This window comes from Rhinoderma darwinii, chromosome 1, assembly GCF_050947455.1.
Source record: "Rhinoderma darwinii isolate aRhiDar2 chromosome 1, aRhiDar2.hap1, whole genome shotgun sequence".
Lineage (NCBI taxonomy): Eukaryota > Metazoa > Chordata > Amphibia > Anura > Rhinodermatidae > Rhinoderma > Rhinoderma darwinii.
This window is the reverse complement of record NC_134687.1, coordinates 392682262-392700702: the sequence shown is the minus strand read 5'-3', so window position 1 is coordinate 392700702 and position 18441 is coordinate 392682262. Positions and strand designations below refer to the sequence as shown.

Here is an 18441-nt window from a genome sequence, read left to right as displayed (position 1 = left end):
TGTAAGCTCTTTACGGACCATGGCTTTTGCTGTCACATGCAACAAAGAAAATGTCAGGAAAATCCTAATAGAACAGCTGAACTTTATATGAGGTTACTCAGAATCACTTTACATAATGGCAGCTGTGTACTGACTACTATTTAACATGAGTTTAAATGTGATTGGCTAATTCTGAACACAACCACATCCTCAATTATAAGATGCAACTACATTATTGTAGTTTTGTTATTTTTATTTTTCTCCTCTAAACGATTTCAGTTTGTTTTTCAGAGGAATTGTACAGATTATGGGTCATATTAAAGGTGGAAAAAGTTCTGAAATTATTCATCTTTGGCTGATTTTTTGACATGACAAAAACCTGGCGTTATAACAGGGGTGTGTAGACTTTTTATATCCACTGTATATAGACACGCACATACAGGAACATAAATACAGCTCATACATAAAGGCAAATATTTAGACAAACAGGAAAATGTATATAAACACATATTGGAATATATACATACATAAAGGTGTATATATAGACATACAGGCACGTATATACAGACACACACAGGCACATAACTACATAGACAGGAAGAAATACATAAAGGCACATACAGTATATACCCAAAGGCACATATATCCAAGCACTTACACTTTCACTTACAGACCCATATATACCCACATAGGCACATATTTACACAGTGAAGATAATTCAGTAGATGTTATGTGCAGTCCTATGTTAACACCACAAATAACACGGTGATAACTCTCTGGGTACAGATAATGTAGTAGATGTTACCTGCAGTCCTATGTAACACCACAGATAACACACTGATGACAATACCCACACAGGCACATATAAACACACACAGGCATACATACATTGTTTTTCTCTATGTGTGTAACCAATAGCAGAGGACATAGATATCAAATTGCCTGCCCAGTGGTGCCCCTACATGCTGGGGGGATTCAGCGCTCGTACACTCACACAAGTCGCACACACCTAAGGCCAGCTCTAACTGCAGGGGTTTACATCACTACGTGATCAGGGCAGTTTTGTCTTGGACTACCTAAACAAATTTGGAACACAATTTAATGCAATATCTATGTATTATGAAAAAAGAACACTTTTTATTCTGTATTACATTGATCGCTAGGCCTGCGACATTTAACATCTCTACGTGACCAGGGCAGTTCTATGTCTTGGTCTACCGAATCAGATTTGGAACACAATTCATCACAATGAATGTATGAAGGGAGATTAAACTAATGTTTGAAAAATATAGATTACCATGTTGTAGTTCACAATTAAATTTTCTAATTATGAAATAGATGTACTATATGCATTGTTTGATGTAGATATGATATTATAGATATCTACAGCGGCCTTTCATTCTACTTCATCATATTTTGGTGCTTGACCAAACTCCTTGGGCACCCCACTGCACAATGAGACCAGGATCAGATTATGTCATGCTTCAATTTATAACAGGCTTTTCCAAACAAGCCAGTTTCGGTTAGACCTCAGTTAATCTGATTACCCCTTAAATCCCTGTAGGTTGATAATCTTGTTACTCCTAAACCCCAATTAAAAATGATCGATTGATTCATAGAGTGTTCCAAACTCTGCTCCAAAGTCTAACGTAGGGATGCACGATGCATCTTAACTTCGATACTGTTTCGATACCGTGCACCCCCAAACGGTTCGATACTGTTATTTCATGTATTTCGATGCTAAAATGTGCGGCCGCACAGCTTAGCATTGTAACACATGAATGTATGAGAGCAGGGCTGCGGCTGTGTAATGCAGCCATTGCCCCGCTCCTGAGAATAAGTGCCCGCCGTCAGGATGATGCGATGCGGCCAGCGCTGCACTAATGAGCGGCGGCACTGAAGACAACATGACGGGCGCGCTAAGAAAAAAACCCTCATGTTCTGTCTTCAGTGCCTGAACCGCCACTCATTAGTGCAGCGCCGGCCATATCACCTCATGCTGACCGCACGCACTTACTGTCAGGAGCGGGGCAATGGCTGTATTACACAGCCGCAGCCCCGCTCTATAACGACGAAGATCAGAGAAACCTCTCATCTCGTTATTCCCCTGAATGCTGCGATCACAGCGGACTGCAGCATTCAGGGGAAAATGAGAAGGGTGGATGCCCCTTGGATCGCAACACAGGAATCTCTGTGGGACATACCATATATGGGCAGACAGCCCAGGGTCTATGGAAGGACCTCAGGGCTGTCTTACTATATTTCCTGTTGTTAGGGCATACTTAGGTATGTCCTAACAACTGCGAGTGTACTATCTGTACACAGGCTAATGTACTGGCATATAGATATATGCCAGTACATTAAAGTTTAAAAATAAAGTAAAAACATTAAAGTAATATTAAATTTAAAAAAAACACATACACCTTTTTTACAATAAACATTAAAATAAGTCTCAATACATAAAATATACAGATATTCAATATTGGGGCGGCCGTAATAACCTGCACAACAAATTTTTAGCGTCATTTATGATGTCTACGCTGTAAAAAAATAAAATAAAAACGTCTTTCTTTCACTTAGGCTTTATTCAGACGAACGGGAATTACGTCTGTGCAACGCGCGTGAAAATCACGCGCGTTGCACGGACCTATATTAGTCTATGGGGCCGTGCAGACATGTGCGTGATTTTTACACTACGAGAGTCAGCTGAAAAAAAGTCACGACATGTCCGTTCTTTCGGCGTTTTGCGCGAATCACGCACCCATTGAAGTCAATGGGTGCGTGAAAACCACACATGCCGCACGGAAGCACTTCCGTGCAAACTGCGTGATTCGCGCAACAGCTGTCAAAAGGATGAATGTAAACAGAAAAGCACCACGTGCTTTTCTGTTTACAAACATCCAAATGGAGTGTCATAATGATTGCGGCTGCGTGAAAAGCATCATATGCTGCTACCACACGAAGCTGTTAAGTGGCTTTTGCGCACGCAAAACGCTGCGTTTGCGTGCGCAAAAACGCCACGCTCATGTGAATCCAGCCTTATTGTGAGGCACGAGGTGTGATGAATTTAACCTCCATGATGTGCCTCACATTAATAGGAATTAACCCCATCATGTACCTTACACATTAACCCATTATGACTGAGAAACATGATGGGGTTAATTACTATTAATGTGAGGCACATTCAAAATTCATTATCACACCTCGCGCCTCACATCAGAAAATGGAAGAACTTTTTTTTATTATTACTGTTGGCAAAGTATCGGTTTTGTATCGAAATCGCAATACTACACAAAGTATCGGTATCGAAGTCCAAATTCTGGTATCGTGACATCCCTAGTCTAAAGCGATGCAATGTTTTGAAATCTTACTCAATGCTTGAAACCAAATGATGCTAAGTACATAATATGGGGAAATGTATGGTCTTTGGCTTGCCAGAATCCCTGGTAACACTTATTTGTTTAACTTTCTTATACCGTAATTGCTGAAATAACCAGTACAGAGTAGCAGTCAAGTAAACATGTGTTTTATTCATCGGGCAAGCAGCACTTTGTGTTTATTTTTGGCCATATTAACCCCTTCAGGACTGAGCCTGTTTTGGCTTTCAGGACGAAGCAGATTTTTAAAATCTGACATGTCACTTTATGTGGTAATAACTCCGGAATGCTTTTGCCTATCCAGGTGATTCTGAGATTGTTTTCTCGTGATATATTGTACTTTATGTTAGGGGAAAAATTTGGTCGATAAATTCAATATTTATTTGTAAAAAAACACCCAAGATTTAGAGAAAATTAGCAAAAATTAGCATTTTTCTAAATTTAAATGTATCTACTTGTAAAACAGATAGTAATACCACACAAAATACTTACTAGTTTATATTTCCCATAGGTCTACTTTATGTTTGCATCATTTTTTGAACACTCTTTTATTTTTCTAGGACGTTACAAGGCTTAGAACTTTAGCAGCAATTTCTCATATTTTCAAGAAAATTTAAAAAGCCTATTTTTCCAGGGACCAGTTAAGTTCTGAAGTGGCTTTGAGGGCCCTATATATTACAAAGTCCCCATAAATCACCCCATTTTGAAAACTGCACCCCTCAAAGTATTCAAAACAGCATTCCAGAAAGTGTTTTAACCCTTTAGGTGTTTCACAGGAATTAAAGCAAAGTAGAGGTGAAATTTACAAATTTCATTTTTATTTTTTTTTCGAAAATTCATTTGTAATAAATTTTTTCTGTACCACAGAATGTTTTACCCAAGAAATGCAATTCAATATTTATTGCCCAGATTCTGCAGTTTTTAGAAATATCCCACATGTGGACCTAGTGCGGTAATGGACTGAAACACAGGCCTCAGAATCCAAGGAGCACCTAGTGGATTTTGGGGCCTCCTTTTTTTAGGTTATATTTTAGGCACCATGTCAGGTTTGAAGAGGTCTTGTGGTGCCAAACCAGTGGAAACCCCCCAAAAGTGACCCCATTTTGGAAACTATACCCCTCAAGGAATTTATCTATGGGGATAGTTAGGATTTTGAACCCACAGTTTTTTTGCGAAATTGATTTGAATTAGTATGTGAAGATGAAAATCTGCTTTTTTTGTGAAAAAATGTAGAAATTTGTAATTTTTGCAAGGAATAAAGTAGAAAAAACACCCCAACATATGTAAAGCAATTTCTTTCGATTATAGCAATACCCCATATGTGGTAATAAACTGCTGTTTTGACCCACAGCAGGCCTCAGAAGAGAAGGAGCACCATTTGAATTTCTGATTTTGCTGGAATAGTTTTCAGTGCTGTGTCGCGTTTGCAATGCACTGGAGGGATTAAAACCGTGGAAACCCCCCAATAGTGACCCCATTTTGGAAACTACACCCCTCAAGGAATTTTTCTAGGGGTAAAGTTAGCATTTTGACGCCACAGTTGTTTTGCTGAATTCATTGGAATGAGTCTGTAAAGGTAAAAATCGACTTTTTTTCTGTAAGAACTTAGACATTTTTAATTTTTACAAGGAATAAAGGAGAAAAAGCACGCCAACATTTGTAAAGCAATTTCTCCTGATTACGTAAATACCCCATATGTGGTAATAAACTGCTGTTTGGACCCACACCGGGGCTTAGAAGAGAAGGAGCGCTATTTGGCTTTTGGAGCTCAAATTTAGCTGGAATAGTTTTTGGGTGTCATGTCGAATTTGCAAAGCCCCCGAGAGACCGAAACAGTGGATGCCCCCTAAAATTAACACCATTTGAGAAACTACACCACTTAAGGAATCTATCTAGGGGTATAGTGAGCATTTAGGCCCCACACGTCTTTTGCAGAATTTATTAGAATTAGGCCATGAAAATTTGAAATTAAAATGTTGAATTTTTTCAATTTCACAAAGGATAAAGGCGAAAATGCACCCCAACATTTGTAAAGCAATTTCTCCCGAGTACGGCTATACCCCACATGTGGTCATAAATGTTTTTTTCATTAGAAAGTAATTAACCCTTTCCGAACTGAACCATGTTTTTCTTTTTCGTTTTTCCTCCCCGCTTTCCGAGAGCCACAACTTTTTTATTTTTCCATCAATAGAGTGGTGTGAGGGCTTATTTTTTGCGGGACGAGCTGTAGTTTTTATTGGTACCATTTTTTGGTACATAAGACTTTTTGAGCACTTTTTATTACATTTTTTGGTAGAGCGAAGGTGACCAAAAAACTGTGATTTTGCAGTTTAAAATTCTTTATTTTTCACGGCGTTCACCGTGCGAGTTCAATAATGGTATATTGTAATAGCTTGGACTTTTACGGATGCAGCGATACCAATTTTGTGTATTTTTTTTTTATTTTTTTACATTACTTTAGAGAAAAAATGTGAAAAGGGTTTATTTTTGGACTTTAAATATTTATTTAATTTTTTCCACTAATAATAACTATTTACTTTTGTTTTTACATATTTTATTAGTCCCCCTAGGAGACTTGAACCAGCAATCGTTAGATCACTGGTAGAATACACTGCAATACTAATGTATTGCAGTATATTGTCATTTTTACAGGCTCCTGTAACAGCGTGTTCGCTGTTTCTGTCCGTTAGTCGCGGGTATCAGCTGTAATACACAGCTGACACCCGCAGCGTATGGCACGGGCTCAGCGCATGAGACGCTCCATACATCACCCCCCACACCACGACATGCTATTAAGTCGTGGTGCGCGAAGGGTTTAATGCGCAGCGGATGGTGCAGAGTGAAAATTACAATTGCCATTTTAGTGCACTATATGTTGTGCCCAGTTTGTGCCACAAATACCTCATAAAATTTGAACCGGGTTCTCCCGGGTATGGCGATGCCATATCGGTGGACGTAAACGGCTGTTTGGGCACGCTGTAGGGCTCAGAAGGGAGGGACGCCATTTGGCTTTTGGAGCGCAGATTTTGCTTGGTAGTAGCTCTGGCGTTTTGCTGGTATTTCAGTTTATAATGTGGGGGCATATGTAGGCTGGGCAGAGTAGATCAGGGCATAATAAGAGGGTATAATAATGGGGTAAATAAATAATAATCCGCAGATATGTGGCCTTTGTGGCACTTATAAATGGCGCCTGATCTTATCCGCTTTTGGAACACTGCACATTTTGCATCGCCATAATCTGGGAGCCGGAACTTTTTTTATTTTTTCACCACCGGAGCCGTGTGAGGGCTTATTCTTTGCGGGACAATCTGTAGATTTCATTGGTACCATTTTGGGGTACATGCCATTTTTTTTATCACTTTTTATTCCATTTTTCGGCAGGCCAGGTGACCAAAAACCATCGATTCTGACAATGATTTTTATTTATTTTTTTACAGCGTTCACCCTGTGCTATAAATGACCATTATATTTTATTCTGCGGGTCGGTACGATTACGGCGATACCATATGTATATTGTTTTTTTATGTTTTAAAGCGTTTGCGCAATAAAATAACGTATTTAGAAAATAATTAATTTTTTGTGTCACCATATTCTGAGAGCCATAAGTTTTTTATTTTTCAGTCAAAAAAGCTGTGTATGGGCTTGTTTTTTGCGGGACGGGTTGTAGTTTGTATCGGTACTATTTTGGCATACGTGCGACTTTTTGATCACTTTTTATTGTATATTTTGGGAGGGGTGGTGACCAAAAAATAGTGATTCTGGCAGTGTTTTTCGTTTATTTTTTTTGCGGTGTTCACCGTGCGGTAAAAATAATATTATAGTTTTATAGTTGGGGTCGTTACGAACGCGGTGATACCAAATATTTGTACTTTTTTTTTACGTGTTCATTTTTTTTCCTATAATAAAAGTCTTATTATAGGAAAAAAAGCAGTTCTTGTTTATATCACTTAACTTTTATTTTTACACTTTTTTTTAAAACATTTTTATTCTTTTTTCACTTGTCCCACTAGGGGACACTTAGACTTGCAGCTCTGATCGCTCGTAGTGATCGCACGTAGTGTAATGCATTCCAACTGTCATTGTGACGTGACAGTCACACTGACAGGAAGCCTACGACGACCACCCTCCGGGTGGTCCTCATAGGCTTCTGTACATGGCATCCCGGAAGCCATTGTCTGGCGTCCGGTTGCCATGGGTACCATCGCCAGCCCCCGTGATTTCACATGGGGCTGCCGATCGGCGCTAAACACCTTAATTGTGCGTAAAAAATCGAACGCCACAATTAAGGGGTTAACTGCCGAAATCAGCGGCGATGGGCCGCTGATCGGCAACGGGGAATGCAGGGCAGACACTCTGCACAGTTAACCGCCGCTGCGGTGTAGCGCCGCGCGGCGGTTAACTGTCAAAGCACTGACGTTACTGCACGTCGAGGTGTGCGTAGTGACTGCTCACATTGACGTGCATTAACGTCAAGGTGCGGGAAGGGGTTAACCCAGGGGTGGGCAAACTTTTTGACTCGCGGGCCACAATGGGTTCTAAAATTTGACAGAGGGGCCGGGCCAGGAGCATTTGGAGGGAGTGTTTGGGCCGGATATACTAAAGCATTAAATGTAGTGTGTGCAAACCTCATAGCACAGTAAGAACACTACAACCCAATTTATTAACTGTCTTTCAAATGTGAAAAATAGCCCTTATCAGTTAATAAATTTGTCTCAAGGAATATGCAAGATATGGCATTTACATACTATTTCGCAGATACTGGGAGGAGGAAATGTAAATAGATTAAAATAACATACGCACTGTGATTTATCAAGAAAAAAGTTCTGTTGACTCTGTAAATTAGCTGCCAACCTCTGAGCAGTAGCCGCCCGTTCTTGTGTTGACTGCTTGCTAGCATAGTTTGCATGCTTCGTGGCAAAGTGACGGCTGATATTGTACTCTTTGAAAACCGAAGGGCTTAATGGTGACGTGAAACGAAGTGAAAATTAAAGTGAAATAAAGAGAAATACGCGCCACATTAACCCCTTAATGACCGGGCCATTTTGCACGTTAATGACCAAGGATTATTTTTTGTTTTTCCACGGTCGCATTCCAAGAGTCGTAACTCTTTTTTTATTCCGTCGACATAGCCGTATAAGGGCTTGTTTTTTCCGGGACGAGTTGTATTTTGTAATTGTACCATTTTTAGATGCTTATAACATATTGATTAACTTTTATTAACTTTATTTTAGGAGAGAATTGAAAATAAGCAGCTATTCCAGCATTAATTTTCACGTTATAAATTTACGCCGTTTACTATGCAGCGTAAATAACATGTTAACTTTATTCTATGGGTCGGCACGATTACAGGGATACCAAATGTGTAAAGGTTTTATATGTTTTTTCTACGTTTGCACAATAAAAACCCTTTTAGAAAAAAATTACTTGTTTTTGCATCGCCGCGTTCCAAGAGGCGTAATTTTTTTATTTTTCCGTCGATGTGGCCGTACGTGGGATTGATTTTTGCGGGACAATGTGTAGTTTTCATTAGTACTATTTTGGGGTACATAGGACTTATAGATGAACTTTTATTTTATTTTTTATGGGGGGAATGGGAGAAAAGAGAGAATTTTGCCGTTGTTTTTTGCGTTTTCTTTGGACGCCGTTCATCCGGCGGTTTAATTAATGTGTTCATTTTATTGGTCAAGTTGTTACGATCGCGGGGATATCATATATGTGTATGTGTGATTTGTTTTGACCGTTTTATTAAATAAAACCACTTTTTGGGGCAAAAAAGTAGTTTTATTTGACTTTGACTGTAATTTTTTTTATTTTTTTTTTCACAAACTTTATTTAACGGTTTTACTTTTTTTTTTTTAGTCCCACCAGGGGACTTCACTATGCGATGTGCTGATCGCATATATAATTCTTTGGTATACTTCGTATACCAAAGCATTATTGCCTGTCAGTGTAAAACTGACAGGCAACCTGTTAGGTCATGCCTCTGGCATCGCCTAACAGGCAGATGCTGAAGACAGACCTGGGGGTCTTTGTTAGACCCCCCGGCTGTCATGGAAACCCGACGGCGACCCGCGATTTGTTTGCGGGGGCGCCGATCGGGAGACAGAGGGAGTTCCCCCCTCTGTCAAACACATTAAATGCCGCTGTCACTGTTGACGGATATATCTTGGACAAGTTCGGCGGGCCGGATTAAAAAGCCTAACGGGCCGTATGTGGCCCGCGGGCCGTAGTTTGCCCATGTCTGGGTTAACCTAACATTTTTGACACATTAGTTAAAAATATGTTCTGTGTCAATCTGTGTCAGGTTAGTTAAAAGTTAGATTTCTGTAGTCCCAGGAGCACTGGTTATACTGCAGTTACAGATGTCTACAAGTACAGTAGATTACTACATTTGCATTACAGAATTGTTTGCATCCTCAAGTCTTAAATTTTACTTGTCTTGTTTTTCTCTGCCTATATGTTTTATTTCATAAGGTTTTGTATGCAACTTGCACTGGAACAAACACTTTGCTGTACGTTTCATGCAAACTGTTAAAAAAAATACTATACAAATGTTTACTTTTCTAAGCCATTTCTCTTGCCATATATGATGTCATAGGCAGTTTATTTGCTGTTTTTGGCGGTCCTTTTTTTAAAAATAATTAGTTGATCTAATCTATATGTGTATATAAGATGTGTGTGCTGTATGTTTATATCTATTGGCCTGATGAAGAAACTAGTACTGTGTCGAAACGCGTAGCCTTTAATAAATACGTTATTACTTGTTATTCCTCTGATGTCAGCAGCGCTTATTTTGCTATCCCTTATTTTTGTAAGCCACTTTTAATAGATCAGAGTTCAGTTACGACCGGGGGTTTTAGGTCTCCAATTAGTAGACCATATTTGGAGTTTGGTCTGCGTCGTCTTCAGAGGTGGGATATATAGGTTATTTAGAGTGAGGCAATCTCTTTATAAAATCATTTCAGTGATGTTATATATCTTAAAGTCAACAGAGTGGGTTGTTTTATTATCTGAAGTTCAAAGGTGATATTCAAAGTTTGGTCACCTTATTGCGCTGTTAGGTGGGCACCACCCTGTGCGGCCTTTGTCAGAAGTGGGGCACAGCAGCAATCAAGTAAATTTCTGCAGGTAGGTGACAAATTCTGCTATATTTGGTGGATGGCTATAAGAAAGTCATACGTTTTGGGGGAGTCTGCAGTAGAGGAGGGATGCTTGTCAATTGTGAAGATTAATGGTCTGGTATGGCAGTAGTGGGTTGCGTTTCTGTTGTGTGTGGGCCCAATGTTAATTTATTTTGTTGTTGCACTTGCTCTAGGGAACTGCATGTGTCCAGGTGGAAGGCAGTCTCTGTGGCTGATGTCTGGGTGTCTGTTGCACCTAGTGAGCTTGGGGTGCTCTGTCTCCAAGGTCCAGAATTGTTATTATATGGAGACCAAGTATTTTCAGACATGTAGAACTGACAGGTCCTCTTTAAAATTCAGGCAACATTTGTTTGCATTTTTTATATGCAAAATAAATTCTCCATGGATGTGGTTTATCTATAGAATACAGACTAGCCAAACCATAGTCAGTCAGCTAGTTTAGTTATGTCTAGCTTGTTAGCTGATGTTATTGTAATGCAGTAGATTTATCCTGTCACTAATGGAAATGTTTTCAATATCAATATTGGAACTGCCATTTAAACAGTTCCCTATTGTTTTCTAAAAAAGTACCCAAAACTATAGAGTTCCACTCAGGGGCGTAGCTAAAGGCTCATGGGCCCGGGTGCAAGAATTCAGCTTGGGCCCCCCTACCACTCCCCAGCACCACCATCATCATCAGACCCCTGCGCGCTCCTATGCCCAGACGCCTTGCCCTACAGCCCCCATAGTATAATGCCCCCACACAGTTAATGCTCCCATAGCTGCCCCCACACAGTATAATGCCCCATAACGTATACTGCCCCCCCCCATAACAGCCCCATACCGTATAATGCTCCCCATATCAGCCCCCCATACAGTATAATGCCCCCCCCCCACAATATCAGCCCCCCATACAGTATAATGCCCCCATATGTGCAAAATTACTTACCTATCCCCGTTCCCACGTCGTGTGGAGGATCCTTCGCCTCCTCCGGTGTGTGCTATGAGTGACTCAGCGCAGGCAGGCGTGATGATGTCGCTACATCCCACCTGCCTGCGTCGAGCTGCTCAGGGCACAGGGAATGCTGGATCAAGGAGATGTCAGCTCCTTGCTCCAGCATTGATTGGAACCGGGACCTCGGTGAGTGACTCACGAACCCCCAGGGGGACGCGATCCACAGTGTAGGGCTGTCACGATACCAAAATTTGGACTTCGATACCGATACTTCGTTTACTTTGCCAGCAGTTATAAAAATAAAAATAAAGTTATTTCGTTTTCTAATGTGAGGCACGAGGTGTGATGGTGAATTTTGAATGTGCCCCACATTATTAGTAGTTAACTCCATCATGTTTCTCAGTCATAATGGGTTAATATGTAAGGTACATGATGGGGTTAATTACTATTAATGTGAGGCACATAAAAGGTTAAATTCATCATCGCACCTTGTGCCTCACAATTAGGCCCCATGCACACGACCGTAAATAACCTCTGTTTTTGCGGACCGCAATTGCGGTCCGCAAAAATGGACCCATTCACTTTCATTGAGCGCGGACACATTTCCGTAGCGCTACGGATGGGTGTCCGTGCCGTAGAAATGTTCCGAAAATTATTGAACATGTCCGTCCTTTTGCATTTTGCGGGCCGTGCTCCCATACTTTACACGGTCGTGTAAATGGGGCCTAAGTGATAGAAAGCAATTTTTATTTTATTTTTTTACAGAGTACACATCATAAATGATGCAAAAAAATAGTTGTTCTGGTTATTACGGCCGCGCCAATACCGATTATGTGCATGTTTTATGTATTGAGACTTATTTTAATGTTTATTGTAAAAAAGGTGTATGTGTATTTTTTAAATTTAACATTACTTTGTTTTTACTTTATTTTTAAACTTCAATGTACTGGCCTATAGCTATATGCCAGTACATTAGCCTGTGTACTGATAGTACACAGGCAGTTGTTAGGACATACCTCAGTATGCCCTAACAACAGGAAATATGGTAGGACAGCCCTGGGGTCCTTCAATAGACCCTGGGCTGTCTGCCCATATATAGTATGTCCCTTAATCGCGTCACAGGAATTCCCTGTGATGCGATCCAGGGGCATCCCCCCTTCTCATTTTCCCCTGAATGCTGCAGTCAGCTTTGATCCCAGCATTCAGGAGAATAGCGGCGGAGATGAGAGGTTTCCCTGATCTCCGCCGTTATAGAGCGGGGCTGCGGCTGTGTAATACAGTCATTGCCCCGCTCCTGACAGGAAGTGCGCGCGCGGTCATCATGAGGAGATGTGGCCAGCACTGCACTAATGAGCGGCGGTTCAGGCACTGAGGACAGAACATGGGGGTGTTTTGTAGTGCGCCCGCCATGTTCTGTCTTCAGTGCCGCAGATCGTTAGTGCAGCGTCGGCCGCATCGCATCATCCTGACGGCGTGCACATGTCAGGACTCAGGAGCGGGGCAGTGACTGTATTACACAGCCGCAGCCCCGCTCTCATAGTCATGTGTACTATACTGTATTGTGCAGTTTGCGGTGGAGGAGGGGGGGGCTGTGATTTAACCCCCCCCCCCTCTTCACCACAAACAACATAATACATTACAAGGCATCACAACACAATACATTACATTACAACACAATACATTACATTACACTGCAGCTTACCTGGAGTCCTCCGCACCGACTCTGCTGCTCTGTCTGGAAGCCGTGTCACGTGACAACACGGTCACATGGTACACTAAGTGTACCATGTGACCGTAACCAGGAAGTGCCGGCTTCACGGCACAGAAGATTTAGTTAGGAAACATGCTGTATGGCAACGGGGGCCCGTGGGCCCCCAGGCTTAGGGGCCCGGTCGCAGCTGCGACCCCTATAGCTACGCCACTGGTTCCACTTTAAATTTTGTACTGTACATTGTAAGTTTTAGAAATTTTTAAATAATCTGTAACTAGTAATTTTGTGTTGTTTTTATTTTTCATGATCTAAGCCCAAACTGCCATTGAGAGCTTACTTTTCACACAAGAATACTCCTCTAGTGTTGGCATTACTTAGAAAAGCTGAAGGTATGTAATTTGTAACAAAAAAATGTTGGGATCAGCTAGTTAACATTTCAGATAAGACATTTTTACATGCTTTTTATCTATTCCCATTTTATGAAGTATGCTGTGTTCATAACTCGCTCATGGGTTACAGTGCCCAAATAGGAGACTCATTTTTGCTTTATTCCGAAGGAAACAATTTCTCATCTCGTCTATCATGTGCTTTATTGTCATTTTAACAAGCTATGCATGTAATAATCTGATTCTCAAGGATATCAGATGCTTGGGCATCAGTCTTCAGCTGAATGTGCTCACATCTCATTTCAACATGTTATAGGATCTGAGGTCAGGCAAGAAAATAAATCTTTCTGTCCTCCAGCATTCTGCGTGCTGTAGTTTAACTGGGAAAGCTTAGTGTCTCTGGGAATTCCCTTACTAATTCATGCTTATATTTCCACTACACTGTAGTTAATAGATACTGTAGGTGGACATGCAGTAGATCGCATACAAATGGTTTCTAACATAAAAATGTACATAATCAGGCAGATTTACTATTTAAAATGTGCCAGAATTCTGAATCAAATTGGCACATTCAGTGTGCCACATTTATTAACTGTTTTAGACAAGAGAGGTGGTGTGAGAAAGAGAAAAGTCTCTAACATATCTAGCATGAGGTGGTAAATTTATCATACAGCGTGTGCCACTGTGATAAATTTGGCGCATCTTCTAAATGTCTGTTCTAAATTGCCTTAGTAAATCTGCCCCAATATGTTTTTAAGGTCAGGATCATGTACGCAGTTTTGATGGAGTTTTTGGCCCAGTTTTTTTTTATCCTTAGCCAGAAGTGGTTTCAAAAGCAAGGAAAGGTATAAAGAAAAAGCGAATGCATCTCCTTTCTTCTGTCTGGAATTTTATTTTAATATTTTTTATTTCTTATGTCTTGAATGATTTAGACTTTTGTGGGAGAAGATATAAAGACCTCTTAGCCATTTATGAAGTTCACTATGTTTCCAGGTTTCCTGAAATCAGTCACTTACATTTTTTTTTTTTTCTTATTCAAAGTTTTTATTGAGTTTCAAAATACAAAGTTACAAGACATAGTGGAGGGAAGGCCTCCACACAGTAAACGGAAGAACAACAAACAAGGTCAAGGACCAAAGCAAAAACAACAAAAATCAAAAATGTGCATCACAACTCAATACAAAGGACTTTGTTCAGTATATGTCACCAGCATGAATGAGCCAAGAAGCAAAACATCAGAACATACATTGAGGCCACTGAATTCAAGCGGAGAAGGAGAGGCACATTACCCTAGACAGGGGAAGAGAAAGAATAGAGAAAGGCCCCAAGAGAGGGAGGAATAGGAGGGAGGGGAGAGGACATGGGGATCCTGGACTCCTGTTCCGGGGTATTATGAGTGAAACCAGCAGCAAATAAGCACCACAGTACACTTCACAGGGGCATAGGCCGACTCAGGCTACGGCCGTGAGGTATGAAGAGGAAGAAAGGAACACTATCCATGGAGACCATGTAGACGTGTATTTTACCACAGCTGCCGGGGAATGAGCCACCAGATGTTCCATGCGCTGTATCAAGGCAACCTCCCGAAACCACTCATCTAATGTTGGGGGTATTGCCGTTTTCCACCTAAGCGGGATCACTGATTTTGCCGCCTGAAGGAGATGTCTAGTTAGGGAACTTTTATAAACGTGTATTGGCATCGGGAACATAAATAAAAGAGCTGCTTCCGGAGAATTGGGAACAAAGACTCCAGTAACCTCCAATATTAATTTAAGTACTGCATCCCAAAGACTCCTCAACGATGGGCAACTCCACCAAACAAGTCTCTCACATTTTAAAGGGCCTTTCCATGATTAGAAAAAAGGATCTGTTTTTTTTTTTTCCTCAGTAGGAACGGGTTCCCACGTACTGCAAATGCTGCGGAATTTCCACAATGAGATTTTGTGTAGAAATTCCACAGCATTTACAGTAGCAGCAAAGTGGATGAGATTTAGAAAATCTCATACCCACGCTGCGGGGAAAAAACACAGCGTAAACGTTAATAAATTGTCCTGCGGTGCAGAATTTAAATCTGCATCCAATCAATTTATGCTGCGATATCGTTGATTTTCTGTTGCGGGTTTTCCCTATTGAAGTCAATGGGGATGCAAAACTCACAACAGAAAGCCAAGTGTTGCGACTTTTGTAGCGGAATCGCAGCGATTCTGGCGCAACAATCGTAACTCAGGAAAAAAAAATCATACTTACCCAGAACGCTCTCCTTCTTCCTGCAGTCTGGCCTCCTGGTATGACGTTTCATCCCATGTGACTTCTGCAGCCAATCACAGGCTGCAGTGTCACATTCCTGCAACGTCAACTTGGAAGGCCATCTATGCTCAGAAAAGAGGGAGTGGGTAAGTATGGTCGTGTTTTTTTTTTTTTTTAAACCAGCGCTGCAATCCGCAGCGGATATTCAGTTTGCAACTGACAGAAGGTGCTGCGGGTTCCAGGTGGGATTGCATTTAAAGGAAGGAAAAGCCAATAATATCAGGGATAAAACATCACCTTACCCAACTCAGTGGTCCTACAAGCCTGCATGTCATGTGTGAGACCCCAACACGAGTTTCGCGATCAGTGCTTCCTCAGGGGGGTATCCTTCCTTTATATGGACTGTTTTTGTCCAAAGTACGTGCACTTGCACTATTTTTGGATAGGATATCGCCACGTTCAGGCTACTGCACTACCTATAGTACTCATATGGAGAATACAACATACTATATCTGAGCATATGTTCTGCTACCCTGTTATGTACATGTGAACATTTATAGAGTCTTCTCTGTTTGATATCAATTTTTAATTGTTTGTCTAACCTCTATGTTAATAAAATTTTTATATTTATATATATATATATTGTAATGATGGGGGTAGGGAAACAGACAAGTGAGCCCTAATCTACCAGCCACTCAGTCCCTGCCTACTTGCAACGACCCGCCCTAGGCGACGGGGTACAACTGGGCGACGGTCCCTACGCTAAATAAGTGCACAACAGACAAGGGTACAAAGAAGCTAAGGGAAATGGGGCAGTTGCCCGCGGCAACACCGTGAGCAACAAGAGTGGTGAACGAGCCGAGTCAAACCAGGAGTGTACGAGGTACCAAACGCAGAGCAGGAGAGTAGTGAACAAGCCGAGTCAAACCAGGAGTGTACGAGGTACCAAACGCAGAGCAGGAGAGTAGTCAGTAAGCCAGGGTCAGTATGAAGCAGGGACAAATAGTTCAAGAAGCTGCAGCAGGGCCAGGAAACCAAACGAGAAAAATCACAAGCAAGGAGGAACAGGAAATGCAGGTATAAATAGACAGAGGGCGGGAGCTAGCTCCGTCTGGCCAGGCTGTGATAGGCTCTCCCACTCCTAAGCCTGCCACCCTGAATGGTGGAAGATGGAGTCAGTCTCACAGACATAGAAGCAGGTGCAGACTGATTACCTATGGGCGTTAACACAGAAGCTTTACAGTACCCCCCCCCTTTTATGAGGGGCCACCGGACCCTTTCTAGGTGGACCTGGTTTATTGGGGAAACGAAGGTGGAACCTCCTGACCAATACCCCAGCGTGAACATCCCGGGTACCCAAGTCCTCTCCTCAGGCCCGTATCCTCTCCAATGGACCATGGTACTGGAGGGAGCCTTGGACCATCTTGCTGTCCACAATCTTGGCCACCTCGAATTCTACCCCCTCAGGGGTGAGAACGGGGACAGGAGGTTTCCTCGAGGAAGCCAAGGACGGGGAGCAGCGGTTAAGGGGGGAGGCATGAAACACGTCGTGTACTTGAAAAGATGGGGGAAACTCCAGTCGGAAGGAGACAGGATTGAGGACTTCAATGACCTTGTACGGCCCTTTAAACCGGGGAGCAAACTTCTTGGACGGGACTTTAAGGCGCAAGTTCTTAGACGATAACCATACCAGATCCCCGACCATAAACAAGGGGTTAGCAGAACGTCTTCTATCTGCCTGAGTTTTTTGTCTGCTCTGGGACGCCTCTAGGTTCTTCTGAACCTGGGCCCAGACTGTGCACAGTTCCCGATGAACGACCTCTACCTCGGGATTGTTGGAACTACCAGGTGAAACGGAGGAGAACCGTGGATTAAACCCAAAATTACAGAAAAAGGGGGAGACCCCTGACGAGTTACTGACCCGGTTATTAAGGGAAAATTCGGCGAGGGGAATGAAGGAGACCCAATCATATTGACAGTCAGAGATAAAACATCTTAAATATTGTTCTAGAGACTGATTAGTCCTCTCAGTTTGGCCATTAGTTTCAGGATGGAAGGCAGAGGAGAGGGACAGATCAATCTCCAACTTTTTACAGAAGGCTCTCCAAAACAATGAAACAAATTATACCCCTCTGTCAGAAACAATATTGACAGGGACCCCATGGAGACGCAGGATGTGTTTGACAAACAAGGTAGCTAACGTCTTAGCATTGGGTAGTTTCTTGAGGGGCACAAAGTGGCACATCTTACTGAAGCGGTCTACTACAACCCACACCACCGACTTGCCTTGAGATGGAGGCAAATCGGTGATAAAATCCATGGAGATATGGGTCCAAGGTCTCTGGGGAATGGGCAAAGAACGTAGCAAGCCCGCTGGTCGGGACCAGGGAGTCTTGGACCTAGCACAAACTTCACAAGCGGCGACGTAGGCCTTAACGTCTTTAGGCAACCCAGGCCACCAATAGTTTCTGACAATGAGGTGCTTGGTACCCAGGATGCCTGGATGACCAGATAGTGCGGAGTCATGATTTTCCCTGAGTACCCTTAGCCGAAATTGCAGGGGAACAAACAGCTTGTTCTCAGGAAGGTTCCCGGGAGCTGAACCTTGATCAGCCGCAATTTCAGAGACTAAATCAGAATCAATAGAGGAAATGATTATACCTGG

General features: G+C 42.0%; 1 protein-coding gene across 2 annotated transcripts in view; it reads left to right on the top strand.

Moving 5' to 3' along the window:
• The window catches only part of FANCC (FA complementation group C), a 334367-nt gene that overhangs the window by 276494 nt on the left and 39432 nt on the right, over positions 1-18441 (top strand). For both annotated transcript variants that reach the window (XM_075852374.1, XM_075852382.1), the window contains one exon: positions 13457-13532. In XM_075852374.1, the coding sequence (XP_075708489.1) occupies positions 13457-13532 (76 nt within the window). The remainder of the gene's footprint in view (positions 1-13456; positions 13533-18441) is intronic.